A 17,748-nucleotide genomic window follows, 5' to 3' on the forward strand; every position below is an offset into this window, starting at 1 on the left:
CATGTAAGGGGACTCTTTTTACACCTTTGCAGCCTTTATTTCTTTCCTTCCCCATTTTTCTTTCTTTCTTTTATCCGTTCTTACTGTGGTTAACTGGTGGGATGGGAGCATCACAGGCTGCCATGTTTTGTTTTTTTCAGAATCTTGTATTTGCCACGATGGTGACATTTTACAGCGAGTGTAGAAACAAAGCAGCTGCTGCAGACAGAGCACAGGCTCGGCTTAAACGCTTTCCTTTATTGAGAGTCTTTCTCTTTCTCTTAGATGAGGCCGGTGTCTGAGAAGGTTAGCTGAGGTAACATGAGGTCGTGTGTGACTCAGGCATCTTTTATTCTTTCCTCCCCTGCATGCAGGTGGATAGATCAGTATGCATTTACATTTTCTTCTCGCACTGAAAGATTAAAACAAAAAGTGGTATTTTAATCTCACAAGAAGACACTGCCAAAGGTCTGTCCTCTCAAGGAATAATGGATTTAAAGAGATTTCCCTCAACAGTATATATTTTAAACTGCTGACCCTAACAAAAGACGAGTCCAACCTGCATTTTGTGAAACCTCATTTCTCCTCTTTGTCCTCTCCTCAGTTGAGCAGTTAATTTAGCATCAATCTGGAGGTTTCCAATCCTCTGAAGATGTACGGCCTGTATCTGGAAGCAGTAAACGATTACATCAACGAATCCTACGGAGAGGATGTGTGGAGGCTGATCGAGAACCGGGCGGAGATCCCCCACCTCAAGTTCGTCCGGCATCAGATGTACAAGTAGGTGGTGTTTGTTTATAGTGTTTCCTTGTTATATTGTGGTGAATTCTGTTGTGGTTTTTATTGCTTGGAATGCAACAAACACTGTGTTTTTTTTGGCAAAAGTCTCATCAGACACACAAAGAGAATATGGTTGTAATGGTAGAATAACCATCTCAGAAAATATCCCTATGCAAGAAATATAGCACTATATTGCTCAGGGCCTGATTTGTTGTTGTGGTTGGACATGCTCTGTTAAGGAGCTTAAGCCTCTTAGTCTGCAGCCGAACTGCTGTCTAGTGAGTGTTGATGTGGTTATCTATGACGGAGCACTTCATCAACACAACTTCACAAACGGCTGCACAGATTAACACCATTTAGCACAGCGGTGCAAAGAATGATACACTTGTTGAAGCTTGTATTGTTCAATTTTTACCTTGACTCTTAGGAGACTGTTTAGATACCGTGCTGTTGTTCTCGCTCATTTCATTTGTTTGTTTATGTCACGACTGTAAAGCAGAGTTTAAAATCCCACTGGGAATACGCTGAAACAAACTTTTGCTGCTGTACTTTAAAAGTGACAACCTGATCCTGCGGTTGGCGAAGGCAGCGGGGGAGGTTCTGGGAAAGACCCACGACGAGCTGATGTACGCCTTCGGGGTCTACATGGTCAAGAGGATTGGAAACTATGGATACGAGCGCATCCTTAAGGTGACATAGTGACCCCTCCCTCTTTCCTTTCGGTTGTCTTTAGCTGACAGCAGCATCAAATGCACGTCCTGATGGTGCATGTGTAAATAAATGAAAACCCTGCTCACCTGCAGCCTCATGAACCTTGACTCTTGATAAGAAATGTGTAGTTAGGTTAAAGGTTACAAGGTTATCTTTTATTGTCATTGTACAACAGGGTTGCACAACAACATTCAGATTGGAGTCACATTTTACTACAGAAGAAAAACCTATATTATATGGAGGGTGGAGGAGAAGAGGCTGGGAGGTTTCAATAAATATTGAAATATTAAAAAGCATCACTTCCAAACTTATTTATGCCAGTGAAATTCCCAACAAATGTCTCCTTTGTTCATTCAAAATGAAACAGGAATAGCAAATACATCTGAATATACGGCGTGGTTAAAGGTGAGAGGTTCAGTGTAGAAACACCAGAGCAATGTGCTCCCTCCAGAGAAACATTCAAATAAGTATTCTGACAACATGAAAAATGACCTCATAATGAAATATTATTCACAATAAACAAACCGCCGTTATTGTGTACAATTTAAATACCACCATACTCCATCTTTTTTTTTTTTTTTTTTATAAAGGTTTTGGGGCGAAACGTGCGTGACTTCATCAACGAGCTGGACAACCTGCACGAGTACTTCCGCTTCTCCTTCCCCAAAGTTCAGCCGCCGAGCTTCTGCGTGGAGGAGGAGTGTGAGACGAGCCTCACGCTGCACTACCGCAGCACCCGCAAGGGCTTCACCCAGTTCGTCAAAGGTACCGGTGGGGGGGTTTAGGCCCATTGCATGCTGGGAAAGGCTCTAGCTTCATGAACCTGAGTGTGGTTAAGTGTCTAAAGAAAGTGTTGTTGGCTTGTCCAGTGTACAACACAGGACACAACACACACACTATTAAAGGCATATCTCATATTTTTCCATATCTTAGCTCATTTACACATCATTTTCAAAACATGCCATTGTGCTTTAGGTTGTTTTAAATAAATCATTATATCTCCCACAGAGCCGCAGGTCTACATTTGAGTATAAAAGTCCAAATCTCCTGAGAAACTCGCTTGAGATGCCCAACGCGTCTTCTATTTTGTTGTAATAAACTGCAGACAAAAAACAATCTGCACTTTCTGCTGGATTGCCACAAAAACATAATTTTACCTCGATGATTAAAAGCAAAATTATGTTCAATGTGCATGGGCTATACATCATTTTAGAGCACTGGAGTGTGATTTCTAAAATAGTCTGCAGCGATGGAAACATAGTAAAATGTACAAGACAATGAGCTGTAGGTTTTTAAGCTGATTACATTTAGTTTCAATTTGTTTATTTAATTGAAAACACTAAATAACAGGTGAATAAATCAATGATACATTAGCCTTACAGTATGTACAGTAAGATGTGCTGAAAAGTGAAATTAACAATGCGTCGCCGTGCCTTCAGGTCAGTCTATCTATGTAAAGTCATTGATTCATTAGGACACAGTGACTCTAATTAACTCCTCTGTCATTAAGCTCACAGAAGCCCATTGTGACTGAATGTCTTACAAGCAGAACTTGACCTCTACGCAACATCCTCACTGTCTCCTGCAGGCCAGCTCTCTCAGGTGGGTCGCCAATTCTACAACACGGATATCGAGGTGGAAATCCTGTCCAAAGAGGAGACGGAGAAAATGACGTATGTGGTACGTACTCGGGGCTCAGGGGGTCAAGTGTCCAGGTCAAGGTCGAGGGGTCGGTTCTATTGGCACGAAAAAAAATGATTTCCATCACCTTCCCTGAGACGCCGGGTGGAGTTGTTGTTTACACTCAGACAGCAAGTGTTTATTGGATGGAGATAAGTGTTTATTGGGATGGGACTCTGGGTAAACTCAGAATTTAACAGGAGAGCAAATGTGGAATGTGCAACCTCCGTATACCTGATGCATTACTGTCCAGCATCAGCAGACAATCTCTGTTTGGATTCCTGAAATGACCTTATTATCATACAGTATGGAATGCATTGCTTTTTTTTTTTAATAATGCATAGTTTATAAGATTTATAACCATTTAATGCTTTATGGATCAGAAACAGGATTATTGGAGCTGCCGTTATTAATTGCACTTACTTGATTAGTTATAGAAAAACCTTTATGAAGGACTTACTTGCATGTTTATCATTGGATTTAAAGGCTTATTAGAAAGTAATAAATGCATTAATTAAGGGTTCTGACAATCTAAATATTGACATGTAAGGTTTTGGTTTCGGACGCTGAAACTCTTATCCAGAGAAACCCAAATATTGTTTAATAATTTACCTATAAACATTAGTAGCTGCAACTTCAAACCTCATTGTAAAGAACGCCCTTTATGTTCTTTAGACAAATAGTTGCCAGTTTATTAGAGTCACCTAGCTAAAACTAAAGCAGCCTAAAGGCCTTTACACACCCGGGGCAGTTTTTTTCATGCTATTAATATATGATAAATATATTTTTTCAAAGTGTTATTTTTGTCATGAATACTTTCACACAGAACGTGAGTATTACGCTGCGAAAAAGAGAAACTTTCTTTTCTTTCTGAGCCATCGCATTGCAAATAAAGGCATCAACTTATGGAGTTGTGCAATATAAGTTGATTTGTGCCTATTTTTATGAAACTACGACACAGAGGCTTCTTATTTACAGTTTATGGTCTGAACCAAGTGGGTAAACTTTATAACTCCTTTCAACTTTGATAAAGGCAACACGGACCAATTCCATTCTCTCCGAATAGAAAGCCAAAGACATGTAGAAGTCCTGTTTGTAAAGGACTTAATGCAGCAATCCTGCAATAAATCCCACCTTTGTGTAGATTATAATGTTAAATATGTGGGTTATACTGAGTGTATTCGGGCAAGTATGGAAACAAAGATTGTATTTACTTTGATTAGCTATATTTGGCAATAACTTAAAGATACAGTAACTTGTTCTGACGAGAAAAGCTGCATGTAAGAAACCTTTTAATGGTAGCGGAATGACAAAAGTTTTCTTTAAACATAACGTCACGAATATCATTTTCAATAAAGAAAGGAGAAAACATATTTTGTGAGGATATGTTAAATACACATGAGCCTTTTAATAGATTTCAAAAACTCAAAGTTAAGAATAATTTCCCAAACTTTACTTTTCTGCTGTTTAAACCTGCACAAAAACATTTACACTGACTGCCCTCATATTTCAAAAGGTTTTTTTAATTAACGCCACGCTGCTCATCCAGGTTTACAAGATGAACTTCGACAACGCCGCCTTCAAGCACCGCATGCCGCAGCAGAAGACGGCGCCGGGCTACGAGAAGCTGCCGATGAAGCGAGGCATCTTCTTCGTCATGTTCCCCTTCAGCGTCATCTTCCGCCGCGACATGACCATGTACCGCATCGGAGACGGCCTCAAGGAGGTCTTCTCCGACCTCCAGGGCAAGAAGGTGGACGAGGAGTTCACCCTGATCAGACCCATGCTGGAGTTCAGCTGGGACAATGTGAGTTCAGAGGGGCGGTAGTTCAGTCTTTCTCCTCTTATGCTCAAATTAATTGCTGAAATGTTTTACTTTCTGCTTCCCCCCCCATCAGATCTACACCCATTTGAACAATGTGTTCGAGCTGCTGTCTGTCGCGGTGGTGGAGAGCAAGCAGAAGGTGAACATCACGACGGTACAGGAGCAGGAGGAGAACGAGAAGGCAAGGGAAGAAGAAAGAGGTACCGGTCTCTCTCTCCATTTCAATCATTTCAAATGCATTATGGATTCAAAAAAGGAAAAAAGGTCTCATTACAAATAGATGGGATCAGAGAACGTCCATCAAGTCACTCCCTCATGTTTTTGTCATTTGAAGGTCATTGAAAGAGAAATATAAAATATGTATAACATATTCACGTGGAAAGAAGTCAAACTACTCTATTGTTCATATAATATAAAGTTGAATGTGCTGCATCCTTGAAGCACATATAACTTTATTTTAATAGAAACTGTAATGAAACAGTAAAACACCAAACCCTGCAGCCTGGTGACTGTCAGAATAAAAGCAAAGGAAAAGATATGAAACAAGAAAGATTCGCTAAGGGTGTCATTATTACAAGACGAAGTGACAATCCCAGTTATGTTATGTGTAAGAATGGAAGGTAACGGACATAATCCTGAGCATAACCATCAAGAACGCAGTAGAACAAACGATGAATTCGTGATGGGATTCTCGTGCCGTTCTGATTGGAGTTCACCGTGTCATTTTACAACATTCATACCACCGTTTAACTCACTTTCTTAAAGTGGCCTATTATGCTTTTCCACTTTTTCCCTCTCCTTTAGTGTGTTATATATATTTTTGTACATGTAAAAGGTCCGTAGAGTGTAAAACCTGAAGTCCACACCTAAAAGGAGTTACCCTCCCCCTCAGAAGCTCCTGAGCTGCCTTAAACGGCTCCATTGAATTCTCTCCTTCACATCTGTAACTTTATGAGGTCACAATGTAACGTTATGAGGTCATAATGTTACAGAAGTGACGTAAAACTCCTTCAGGCTGGTTTGGCCCTCAAACAACAAAAGAGAGAGACTGACGTGAAGCTCCGGAGGAAGAGTTTTTTTAAATGTGAAACGTTGACCAATCACAACAGAGCGGGCTAGCTGACCAATCAGAGCAGACTTTGCTTTCTGGAGGGAGGAGCCAGCACTACAACGGAGCGTTTCAGAGAGAGGGTGAGAAGAGGTGCTGCAGGACAGCCAGGATGAGAAAAACAAGGAGGATTATGAGCATTAACGCATGTAAACATGTTGTAACTGTAACTGGAGATAAAAATATGCACCGGAAAATAACATAATAGGGCCTGTTTAACTCCCAACCTAAGTCTTTTCTGCTCTCTCTCCCTCTCCTCCGTCAGAGCCCAAGCCGGTGGAGGAGATGAAGGGTACGGACCAGGAGTACAGCAGCTCTCTCACCCAATACAACAGTTCTGCGAACTCCGGCGGGGAGGACATTGAACTGCTGGCGTTCCAGACCATCACCGGTCAGAGCCTTTTCTGATTTTTGTTTCTTACTATCATGTAAATTATTTGCTCACAGTCCTGTTGACCTGTCCCTCATGGTTCCACTCAGGAAAGTGCAGTGAGACCATCTTTGAGGACATGCGAGAGCCTCCGAAGAAACCCCTCCACCTGAAGGGCCAGATGAAGTATGTCCCCCAGTGGGACTCCCTCATCTTCCTGGGGACACCCATGTAAGACCAGAGCCCACAGACTGACTGTGTTTAATGGTTTTGACACGGGATAAGACGTCGTCAAGGGTCCACTTGGTTCCCTTGACATTTGCAGGATTACTGCAGCAGAGTGGAACAAGAGACATAAGTAAAAGAAAAACAAGATCAAAATACGTATAATAATTAAGTAAATAAGTAATCACCCAGTAATGTGGTTTTAATTAGCTCTTAATTCTCTCATCCATCTGTTTCAGGTATCAGGGGGCATATTCAGATTCCTTACCTTGCAGGCTTTTATTGTGAAACACGTGCAAGTGTTCATTTTCATTACGCTAGATTGAGAAAACACAGTAAATATGTAATAATCAGAATTAAGAAGAACGTGAGTTACAGAGTAGTTCGTATGGCAGCACTACATAATGTTCTACTGATTAAATTAATAGATTGGTGATCTACCATGTGAGCCACTACAGTACAGGTCATTATATTTTTTTATTAAGCCCAAGTTGTTTTCTGCAGAAATGTTCCTTTAATATTTGCGAATTAATGCATGAATTTAATTGCAATACATTAATTAATCTAAATATAGTATCGGAAGCTCTTTGTCTTATTTTAATCCCATTAAAGTACAATATATATTTCAGTTGTGTTCAGTGGTGTGTTGCCGCCCTATTTCAGTTACGGTTGCTTCCCCCTATAAAATTGAATTTTGGAGACTTGATTAATGTACGCTAATGCAGTGAATTAATTTCCATTCTGATGCTTTTCTCTCTCTCTTTATGCAGTTAATTTAATTTCTTTCTCCTAACTCTTAAAGCATAGAGACGGTGGAGGACATGATAAAGATGGGCGTGTACGTGAATGATCTGAACCTGCACGACTCCAGCAGAGAGCTGATTCTGGCCGGGACACAACAGTCGGCTGAGCTGCAGCTGGCCCTCGACCAGGTGATGGAAAAAAATCCTCTGAACCTTTAGTCTGCAGGGATGGAGCATCGTACTAACAATGGAGGCTTAAACTGGAGAGCTCAAATGTACAAAACCGCCCTGTAAAATATGCTGAAATAATTGGAGGATTCAAAGCAAAAGTCGTTCTATATGAGTGCAGAAAATGTAAGAACTGCCAGTTCTCTCCATGAAGCAGCCTGACCAGGTGAGCCCAGGTGAAACCGCCGCTCCAGTGTTGATTTCACCCATTAAATCCACCTCAGTCGAGCAGGAGAAATGTGGATTAAGAGGATTAGAGAAGGCAAAGAGGGGATTTTTTAGCTTTTAAAGGGAGGTGAGACTGTAACCGTAGACTCTTTTGTCCCATTTCTGATCCCCTAGGAGCAACAAAAATATGCTCAGCTGCAGGAAATCATCAAGAAGCTGGACGAGGAGAAGAAGAGAGGAGACTCTTTGCTGTACGCCATGATCCCTAAAGCCGTGGCCGACCGCCTCAGGAAGGGGATCACCGCCCTGGAGACGTGCCAGGTACGAGGCGCTGCTGCTGACAATGATGGCGGTACTCGAACACCACCAATATCACCGCCAATGTGCACAATGTAACCGCTGACCTGAGGTCTTGGATTGTTTTGCTGCAATCCTATGGTGTCATCATAGCACAGACTTCACTCAAAAGGCAGCGCACGTCTTGCATAGCAAGTGCTCTCGGTCGACACACTGCACATGGAGGTCAGGGGTCAGCTATGCAACACTGCTCCGAGCCGTCACAGGAAATGGAACTGCCATTTTCTCACAAGTAAAGTTAAGAGTGTGTGACCAACAAAAGAACAAGATTTATGTGTCAATCGCAGGAGCTGTGCAAGAGGAGTGAGAAGTGAGAATGTTCATTTCCAGAGCGGTTCAAAGAAAAAATATGTCTTCACCCTAAAAGAAAATGGCTGCATAGGTCATCTTTGTAAGCAGCTTCTTACAACCCGTTTCTAACTTTGCTGTGCAGTCGGGAGCAGAAGAGTGTGATGTAGAATCCGGTGACGTAGTATAAACACTAACGATGGATGGCTCAAACAAGCGATTGACTTTCACCCAGGAGACCGCTGTTTGTGTCCTGTGTGAAACCAAAAGACAACCCATTGAGTCATCAATGTTAAGTAGTTATTTTAAGTTACAGAACTACATTAATATGTCACAAAAGGGTTAATACAAAACCACGTCATGGTCGTGATACATAATGGACATTTTAAATTAACCCAATCTATAATATTTTCCCAGCTCAAACCAATATGTCGGTAGTCATTGGCATCAATCTATTGTGCTGGTTAGGTATGAAGACAAGACCATGAAACAAACGTTGCACAGCAGAACTAAACTATTTACCCCATCCAATGTGAAAAATGAAAACACAGATAGAATGTGGATAAAAACATACAACCCAACATGGATTCATGTCAATAATTGGTAGATAAAAGCCGATTGTTGTGCAAATGTGAAGCAGAACAAATAGCAGCAGTTGTAGTGAAGGTATTTTTTTAAACATCCAACATATAATATTACAAAATCAAAGAACAAATGACCACAAAACAAATCAAGGTTGAATATCCTTCCACACTAAAACACAACAATACCAAACGTCTAATTGATGACTCAAGGAACCTGTGACGGAGTGCATCTCTTCCCAGTACAGGCCCCCAGTGAGTATACTGGTGATGTATCTCCTGTTTCCGTCCCAGGTCTTCCCGGATGTGACCATCCTGTTCAGCGACGTGGTCAAGTTCAACGAGATCTGCATCCACATCACTCCCATGCAGGTGGTGGACATGCTCAACGAGATCTACATCGTGTTCGACACTCTCAGCGAGAAGCACAACGTCTACAAGGTCAGATAGTCTGAGAACGCCGTCTGCATATGGTTCAGACACTTACAACTGTGTTGTGTATATTTAGGGTTATCTTTGACATGTTTTAAGCATTTATGGTCACTTTTTGTTGCATGCTAAGGTTTGTGTATTCCCAGAATGTAAAATGAAAGCAGATGATTTTCTTAACAATATAAAGTAAATTCCAGCTGAATTTCCCTTTTTCTTAAGGTGGTAAAGCTTCTGAAACACAACAATCTTGGACACAAAAACATATATTTACTAATCGCAACTATTCCTTCTGTCCAGGTGGAGACGATCCGTGACGCCTACATGGTGGTGGCCGGCGTGCCCAACAAGACCACCTTCCACGCGCACCACATCTGCGACATGGCCCTGGACATGCTGAGCTCCATCGACCACCTGAAGGACCCGTCCACCGGAGACAACATCCAGATCAGAGTCGGTGAGAAGCACGACCGTCTGGATTATGGCCAAGATTATTTTACAGTTTAGGCGATCAACCCTGGTCGAGCCCAAACACATTCGTCGTACAATAGAGATTTTTATATTTACTAAAGGAGTTGCTGGAGTTTTGCCAAGGTTAAATAGTTGAAGACACTGTTTCTTTACTGCCACAAGGGGTCGCTGCTCTTACACCAACCCCTAACCACTGACATCTTTGCAGAGAAAAAGGGGATTTTCCAAATATAAATCATGCTTTTTTTTAATCATTTTTATATCCCTACCTTAACCATTTTTCCCCTAAAAACTTAAGACCATAAGGCTGCCGGTATTGAGGGGCGTAAATTGTGACAAAATATTGTGGAAATTGGCATAACCTGTGGAAAATACTATCATCTTTTGGTCTGCAACTGTCATGCCGGTGCATTAGAGCCTAGCAAAGTTAAAAACTCAGAGACACATCGACACACAAAGTGGGGATCCAACAATCCATCCATCCATCTATTCTGTAAAAGCATTTCTTCAAATCATGATTCGTGGGTGCTGGATCCTATCCCAGCATGCATTGTGCTAGAGGGTTGTCTCTTGACAGGCCGCCGACCTTGATACTAAACTCCTATAGAAAACATTGCTTTTTTGCAATGGTAGAAAAATGACATATTTCCTGTCAAGGCTGGAAAGAAACACTTGAGTCATGAATATGAATCATCAAACCTACGACTGCTGCACAAATAGAGTATTGTCATGTTAAGGAAGAGTAACAGAAACCTTAAGACCGTAAGAGTGCTGCAGCTTCGAGGTCAAACACAAAGTGCAAGTTGTAAACTAAACATGGGAGAAAGGATGTATTTTCTGCACGTTGTAGTTTTGACCCTCCCTGTTGTCACTATTGTTGCTTATAAAGACTAAATACATGTTTGCTATATGGAGCTTCATAATTCATTTAAATGTAACCCAGTTCGACAATAGCTGCAATAAAACCTAAATTCGGGCAGTTCATGAACAAATCAGCTCATGTTTGTTTCTATAAACTGTTTTCTCCCCCGTCTCTCTCTCTCTCTCAGGTATTCACTCAGGTATGGTGGTAGCCGGCGTGGTGGGCCTGAAGATGCCTCGCTACTGTATGTTTGGCGACACCGTGAACACAGCCTCGAGGATGGAGAGCAACGGAGTGGTGACTACACTCACATATTATACGAGCAGAATGTGCCAAATAACCCACGGCAGAAGTATAAATAACTGTAATAACGTCCACGATCGCCCTCAGTCAAATTCTAAAAGTAGATTAGTACCGAAGAGCATTTTGTGTTTAATGATGCCATTGTGCGGGCTGCTTTTTAGTTAATGCAACTGGCAAATCGCCTCATTTGCTTTCCATTACTTACAGTAATATAATGTCATGTTTCATGCTGGAAATCAGTTTTTTACGATGAAAAGAAAATAAATTAAAAAGGGGAGGCAGTTTGTGCGGGCTGAATGCCACTTTACTGCACATGAAAAGGAAGAGAAACCCCAGAATGAACTCTTCCACTTTCCTTTGATGATTTTTTCAATAAGTTTCATGGAGTTCATGTATTTCAATACTCAGCCTGAGCAGTAGTTGTGTGGTTGTGTGTCTGTCTGAGCAGGGCATGCAGATACACATCAGTCAGACCACCAAAGACCACCTGGAACACGAGCCCTACATCATCGAGGAGAGGGGAAAAATCTTTGTGAAGGTGAGTGTTTCATATCAGCTGACGAACACAGACCTTATGCTAGTGATTGCTTTCTGCAAATTATGGCTTTCTTATCCACAATCCTCTGATTGAGACGGACATTATGATTACTACTTGGTCAGGTTTAGTCAGACTTCAAGCACGTTATTCCAAGATGAGTTGTATAATTAAAAAAATTGCACACCTTGTGTGCTAAAAAAAATACTTGACCAATTCTAAGATATGTTGTGCTTTTACACCGATGCATTTTAGATGCTCTTTCCAAAATGCATTTCTGATCAGCACACTATGGTCCTGACGTCCTGCAGGGTAAAGGCTACATGAAGACCTACTGGCTCAAAGGAAAGAGGGATCTGTCGTTCAAGACCCCGGCGGAGATGCGCTACAGCAGCGAACAGAAGGACTCGGAGGAAAAGAGCTCTATCGGGTGAGTGGACAAAAGGAGAGCAGTCAGGGCCAAACAGACACTTTTCACAGTGTGGACTCAGGATGCCCCCCCCGTTGGGTCAGAACCAGCTGTGCTCATTGGCCCCCTGCAGAACCAGACAGCAAGCAGACCGAGAGGCCGTGTTAGGGCGCTTTTGTTTGTTTGGAGGAGTCATGCTGACCAGAAAAAAACAACAACTACATTTTCAGTCAGATAGGGCAGTGCAACTGTTGGGTTACTGAAGCAACACAGAAACTGAACAGGGTGAGACAAAGCAGGCAAAACGGCACAAAAAAAAGGTTCCTTTAACATTTGTTTATGCGTGGCACTAAACGTGAGATGACGCAAGATAAGAGCACGGCCAAAAGGCATTCATGCTCAACACGCTGTCCGTTGCAGAACTCTCTGAAATGCCAGAGGTCGTACAAACAAAATGTACTCCCTCCTCTCTGGCATTAACCACAAGTCACTCTCTCGCCTCCAACTGGTTCAGAACTCCGCAGCGAGGCTTCTTACTGGTTGTAACAGACGACATCACATCACCCCGATCCTGGCTTCTCTTCACTGGCTCCCTGCTCGTTTTAGAATTGATTTTAAGATTTTGCTGATCACTTTTAAAGCACGTCTGGGTCTGGCCCCGACATACATAGGAGAAATGTTGACCCCGTATGAGCCAGCTCGCAGCCTTAGATCCTCAGGTGGGGCCCTTCTGGTTGTTCCAAAGTCGAAACTGAAAACCAAAGGCGACCGTGCTCTTGCCATAAGGGCCCCTCGGCTTTGGAATGACCTACCGGAGGAGATAAGGCTTCAGAATCAGTAATCTCTTTTTAATCACTTCTTAAAACACATTTTTATAGATTGGCTTTTATGTGATGTCGTCGTTTTATTGGTTCATTTTCATTTGGTCTTGGTATTTTATCTTATATTTGTTTACTATATTTTACCATTATCACTTGATTTTATTTATTTCATTATTTTATTTATTTTATTTATTTTATTTATTTTATTTATTTTATTTATTTTATTTATTTTATTATTTTATTTATTTTGTTTGTTTGATTATTTGTTTTATTTCAGACAGCATAATTACACTTATGCTGCGTTCACACCAAACGCGAAGCAAATTTTTCAGCCAATCAGCGTTGAGATTCACTTCCTGTCATCATGTCATGTAAGCAAAGTCTAGCACCAATCGATCCGAGCTCTGTTCAGAAAGCAAGCACTTAAAAAGTGATTTCCTTGTCGTCTTGCAAAGAGAACTAACAAAAACATGAAATCTGACTTTTTACAAACAACCATCATTATGTAGTTATTTCAGCGTCCCTTTTTGTACGTTTTTTGCAATTAAATCAAAGCAAAATTGTTTGTTTTCGGTTCATACAGCTGTAGTAAACCAGCCGACGTGTGGCCTGGTGGATTCAGTGAATACGGCTCGATGAAATCCACCGAGCGCCACCGGATGATGTTATGAACCCAGACAAGACGGCGTTTAGTTTCCCGGGATATCTGGGACTGCCACAACAAGTATAAAGCAGATATAGTAGTTATTTCTTGCATGGTTGATTGCAGAGATAAATGGCTTAGTTGGCGACAGTTTCCAGGGAGATAAGCCACTCCCCCTCTCCGGCTCGTCTGGCGCGAATGAAGCGAATAAACACAAATTGACCTGCGAGTAAACGTTTGCTGTGTACACAGCATTACACATGTTTTTATGTCTTTTGTGAATCCCTGGAAAAACTCTACTAATGTGTAACCACTCTAGTTCCATAAGCACCAACGCCAAGTGCATGGGCTCCAACCTCAACATCGGCAGCGTCGAGGAGCAAGCCGATGGGAAGCCGAGCCCAAGCGACCTCCCGCTGGACGCCCTGCCGCCACCAGAGGTCGCCATCGAGCCCCCGTCCATGTCTGTCGAGCCTCCGGAGGGGGAGAAGGAGAAGGCCCCAAAAAAGACTAAGAACAACAAGGGGGCCAAGCTGGAAGTGCCCCAGGGGAACGCCATGCCGGAGTCTTCGTCGCCAGTCAACGGCCCGGACAACCCGGCTCCTCTGCTGGGCATCAAGAGGAACAGCTTCAGGCAGCACTACGCCAAGCTGCCCGCCAACCTGCCCATGCGCAGCGCCTCCTGCTGCATTCTGTGAGCGGCCGGTCGTAGTGTGAGAGGTGACAAAACGGCTCTGACATGTGACCAGGGTGTGATACGGAAAAATATCAATGAAGTTTAAATCAGAGGGCAAAACAGGCATTTTTAAAAAGTTTTCAGAATTCACAGTCAACAACGATCTGTATTTTAACGCCTTTTGAATGCTACGTCACGCCAACGGGGTTGTGGTTTGTGGATTAAAATAAGAGTTAAATGGCAACTTAAACTGATCACTAACACTTTTAAACACATTCAAACATTTTCTACTAAAGTCCCTTTTTGTTAAGGTAAAGTTTGTGCAAAGTTTAAAGCGTGCTCCAAAGTGCTTGATAATTGGATGCAGTTATCTTGATTGCGAGATGCACTCAAAGTCACTGCATTTAAGTCAACTCTAAACCAGCATGTTCATTTGATTTCATGCATCAAAGGGTTCGACTTGTATAGAAATTGTGAAAGTACTTTTTTTAGAATACTTAGAATTAACAGGTTTCACAACAGGTTTCACAACATTTTTTAAAAAAGGAAGTGCAACGTCCTCTACACGCAAACAGCACACACACAGAGAAACAGAGAACTTAAAACTGTACTATAGGCATGAATATGAGTTTTCTTGAATACATGAATATTTCATGAATATTTCTTTTTTCCAGCTCTACAAGCACTTCACCAAGTCAGGAATTAAGTTTAAATGTACAATGACAACAAAATAAAGGATCATTTGAACAAATAAAAGTGAGCAAATTTATGTGTCCGGCCTTCCACGGTAATCTAGAGAATCCACAGAAACAGGACAACTAATTCTATGGATGCTCCATTTCATTCACTGAGAGTAGACATCATCAGAGGTTGCATTTTATTTTGTTGAAACTAAGCATATAGTAATTCAGTAGGCATTTGGTTGGACCTTCACAACATTGTCTTTAGGAGTTTTGGTTCCAAGTTCTGCATGTAACTGACTGCATTTCACTGTATGACAGTGTTTATTTATATAAAAGCTATGTGTACAGCCACTAAAAGTGTCATGTTTTCATTTGCCTGTAATAAGGTCATGACCCTCATACTGATCTACATACAATATGCACCTGTTTCTGGCTTGTGGCTATAGTGTGCACTTTGCTAAGTATGAAAAACGGGTAATGCTTTATTTTACATAAGCATTGTTTCCTAATCATTTTCTAGTCAGTTTTATTGGTTTAGCTCAATATCACAAATTACAACTTTGCCTCAGAGGGCTTTAAAATCTGTTTATTTTACGACATCATCTGTTACAAGATCCTAGCATCGGAAAAAAAGGAAAAACTTTCCCCCAAAAAGCTTTTACAGAGAAAAATGAGGGAGAGCAACAGAGGAGGGAGTCTGTCCTCTCCTAGCTAACGGTAGCCTGCTAATCCCACCATGTTTCTAACATGACCTTACACGGGTTACAGAAAATGGTGGGTGGGTGGATTCAGGCTTAGACCAGGGGTTGCAGTTAAACTTTAATAAATCAGGTCCTGGGAACAATGACTTTGTTTACATGCCCACTCATATTCCACTATTATTCTAAACATGACAATATTCAGAATAAGATGTGGTTCATGTAAACATCATATTCTATTTGGATATTCTGAATTAGGCCTTATTCCAAATGAAGCATTTTCCGATTAAGACATGTAGGATATGTTAATATTATTCAGGTGTTAGGAGCATTCAGAATATGAGTCTCAATATGGGTTTTCACGTCACTTTGCGAAACACGACATCTTTCCTGTTTACGACTAGCTCTGTGCGTTGAACACAAAGCAACTAGCCAACAGTTTGTAAAGCTGGAGTAGAGATGCATGTCCAAAAGAAAAGCAGGAGAAACACACCTACTTTTAAACATTATGAAGGACTTGGATATACACAGGTTTTTGGATATGAACAAATATCGCATAGTGGATCTTTTCAAGAAGGTGGTTGAAGGAAAAAAGATATTTTGACGCAAAGAAGCAAAATGCTGCTTCTGCCGTTAATCAGAATATGTACGGATGCATGTAAATGGGAATATAAGTGGAATATTTATTCTCATTAGCCATGTTAACAGATTATTAGGAATATTGTGTTTGTTGGAATAAGACAAAAAATATGAATATTTGGTGCATGTTAACGTAGTCAATGAGTGTTCACTTTCTGGTTTCCTGAAGTTCTTCACATCTAAAAAAAAAAAAACAAGTGAGATGGAAGGATCTTATATACGATGAAGCCGTGGGGTGAAAGTGAATCCCTGTTAGCTGCAGACCGATCAAAATCAAATCTCTGGCCTCCCCTGAACCAGCATCTGTTCATCTCCATCCGATCTCGCCTTCTATCTCGTGACGCTGCGAGTGGAAAGCACCTAAGCTCACCAAATCCTCCGTCCAATTCAGCCTCCACATCTTCAGGCGTAATGTCCTGACCTCAGTGGTTAGCAGGTCAGTTATTCCCGTCTTAGTCATCTGTTGATAACAGGCTGCCATTATGTGAGTGACTGTATGTATGTATGCGTGTGTGTGTGTGTGTGTGTGTGTGTGTGTGTGTGTGTGTGTGTGTGTGTGTGTAAGGTTGGAGGCTGGAAGGTCCATGAGATCTTTTAATGAAAGATAAGTGACATAATTGAAGTTCCTTTTATTATCTCATAACCAAAAGAGGCAAGTGTGTAAGCTGAGTACAGTACGAAGGTAAGACAGGTAAGAGCTAATTCCAGGTCAAGTGCGCTCCTTTACAACACACACACACACACACACACACACACACACACACACACACACACACACACACACACACACACACACACACTTTAACACCCAATCGGGCGTACTCACACACACACACACACACACACACACACACGTTCAGCCGAGTGCTCTCTGCCGATGTTTCCTTGCGAGATGTCATTACACGATAAAGAGGAAGCCATCAGGAAACCGCTTAAGCACTACTTCCTGTCTGTTGCCACGACGACAGACCTCACCCTGCAGTTGCAAAGTTTACCACGACTTCACCCAGGGGTTAATTTCTTGCAGAAGGGCCCCGGAGCGGGAGGTAGAAAAACAAAGGAGGCAGGTGTGTTGGGGTCTGCAGCCGCGTCCAGGCGCTCCTCAGTCCAGCTGGGTGTCAGCGTGACCTTTGACCCCCAACATCTGACAACAATTAACATTTGCGACAGTCTTTTTTTTTTCTTTCTGAATGGCCTGAGCTTCAGCCAGCAGCCCCCTCTCAGCACAGCTGGTTGCTATTCAGATAAACCTACTGATAAAACACACAGCTATGAATCATGGGACACTTCCTGGTTTCTAAATGAATCGTTGAATTCATGAGTTCAGACGTGTTTGCTGTCGTCGCCAAGACTGACTGCTCTGTTGTGAACAACACCGGGCTCGATATCGGTTACTCTTGATTATATCCTCTAGTACCCTCATCTGTGTTTAGATTTCACTCACTCAAATGAGACTCTGAAATGGCTGTTTTATGGCCACCAGCTCAAACAAAGCTCCATTCATCAAAGTGATATTGGCCTTCAGATTTTATTAGA

General features: G+C 41.8%; 2 protein-coding genes across 2 annotated transcripts in view; one reads left to right on the plus strand and one right to left on the minus strand.

The window, feature by feature from the left end:
- Positions 1–17,748, minus strand: part of tmod4 (tropomodulin 4 (muscle)) — a 179,933-nt gene that overhangs the window by 127,589 nt on the left and 34,596 nt on the right. The window lies entirely within an intron of this gene.
- LOC129110033 (soluble guanylate cyclase gcy-31-like) lies at positions 632–14,214 on the plus strand. The gene is made up of 16 exons (XM_054622193.1): positions 632–759; positions 1,317–1,449; positions 2,061–2,235; positions 3,059–3,150; positions 4,700–4,957; positions 5,049–5,175; positions 6,316–6,474; positions 6,564–6,684; positions 7,481–7,610; positions 7,992–8,138; positions 9,338–9,484; positions 9,773–9,929; positions 10,993–11,066; positions 11,557–11,646; positions 11,955–12,073; positions 13,836–14,214. The coding sequence occupies exons 1-16, from the start codon at positions 632–634 to the stop codon at positions 14,212–14,214; spliced, it is 2,436 nt and encodes an 811-aa protein (XP_054478168.1).

Source organism: Anoplopoma fimbria, chromosome 20 (genome assembly GCF_027596085.1).
Source record: "Anoplopoma fimbria isolate UVic2021 breed Golden Eagle Sablefish chromosome 20, Afim_UVic_2022, whole genome shotgun sequence".
NCBI classification, from domain to species: Eukaryota; Metazoa; Chordata; class Actinopteri; order Perciformes; family Anoplopomatidae; genus Anoplopoma; species Anoplopoma fimbria.

Excerpts from the sequence above, each read along its gene's own strand:
- LOC129110033 (XM_054622193.1), top strand. The coding sequence starts at position 632 with ATGTACGGCCTGTATCTGGAAGCAGTAAACGATTACATCAACGAATCC. Across the intron at positions 5,176-6,315 it reads GGCAAGGGAAGAAGAAAGAG|TCTTTTCTGCTCTCTCTCCC; the intron begins GTACCGGTCTCT and ends TCCCAACCTAAG. Across the intron at positions 9,485-9,772 it reads AGAAGCACAACGTCTACAAG|GTGGAGACGATCCGTGACGC; the intron begins GTCAGATAGTCT and ends CCTTCTGTCCAG.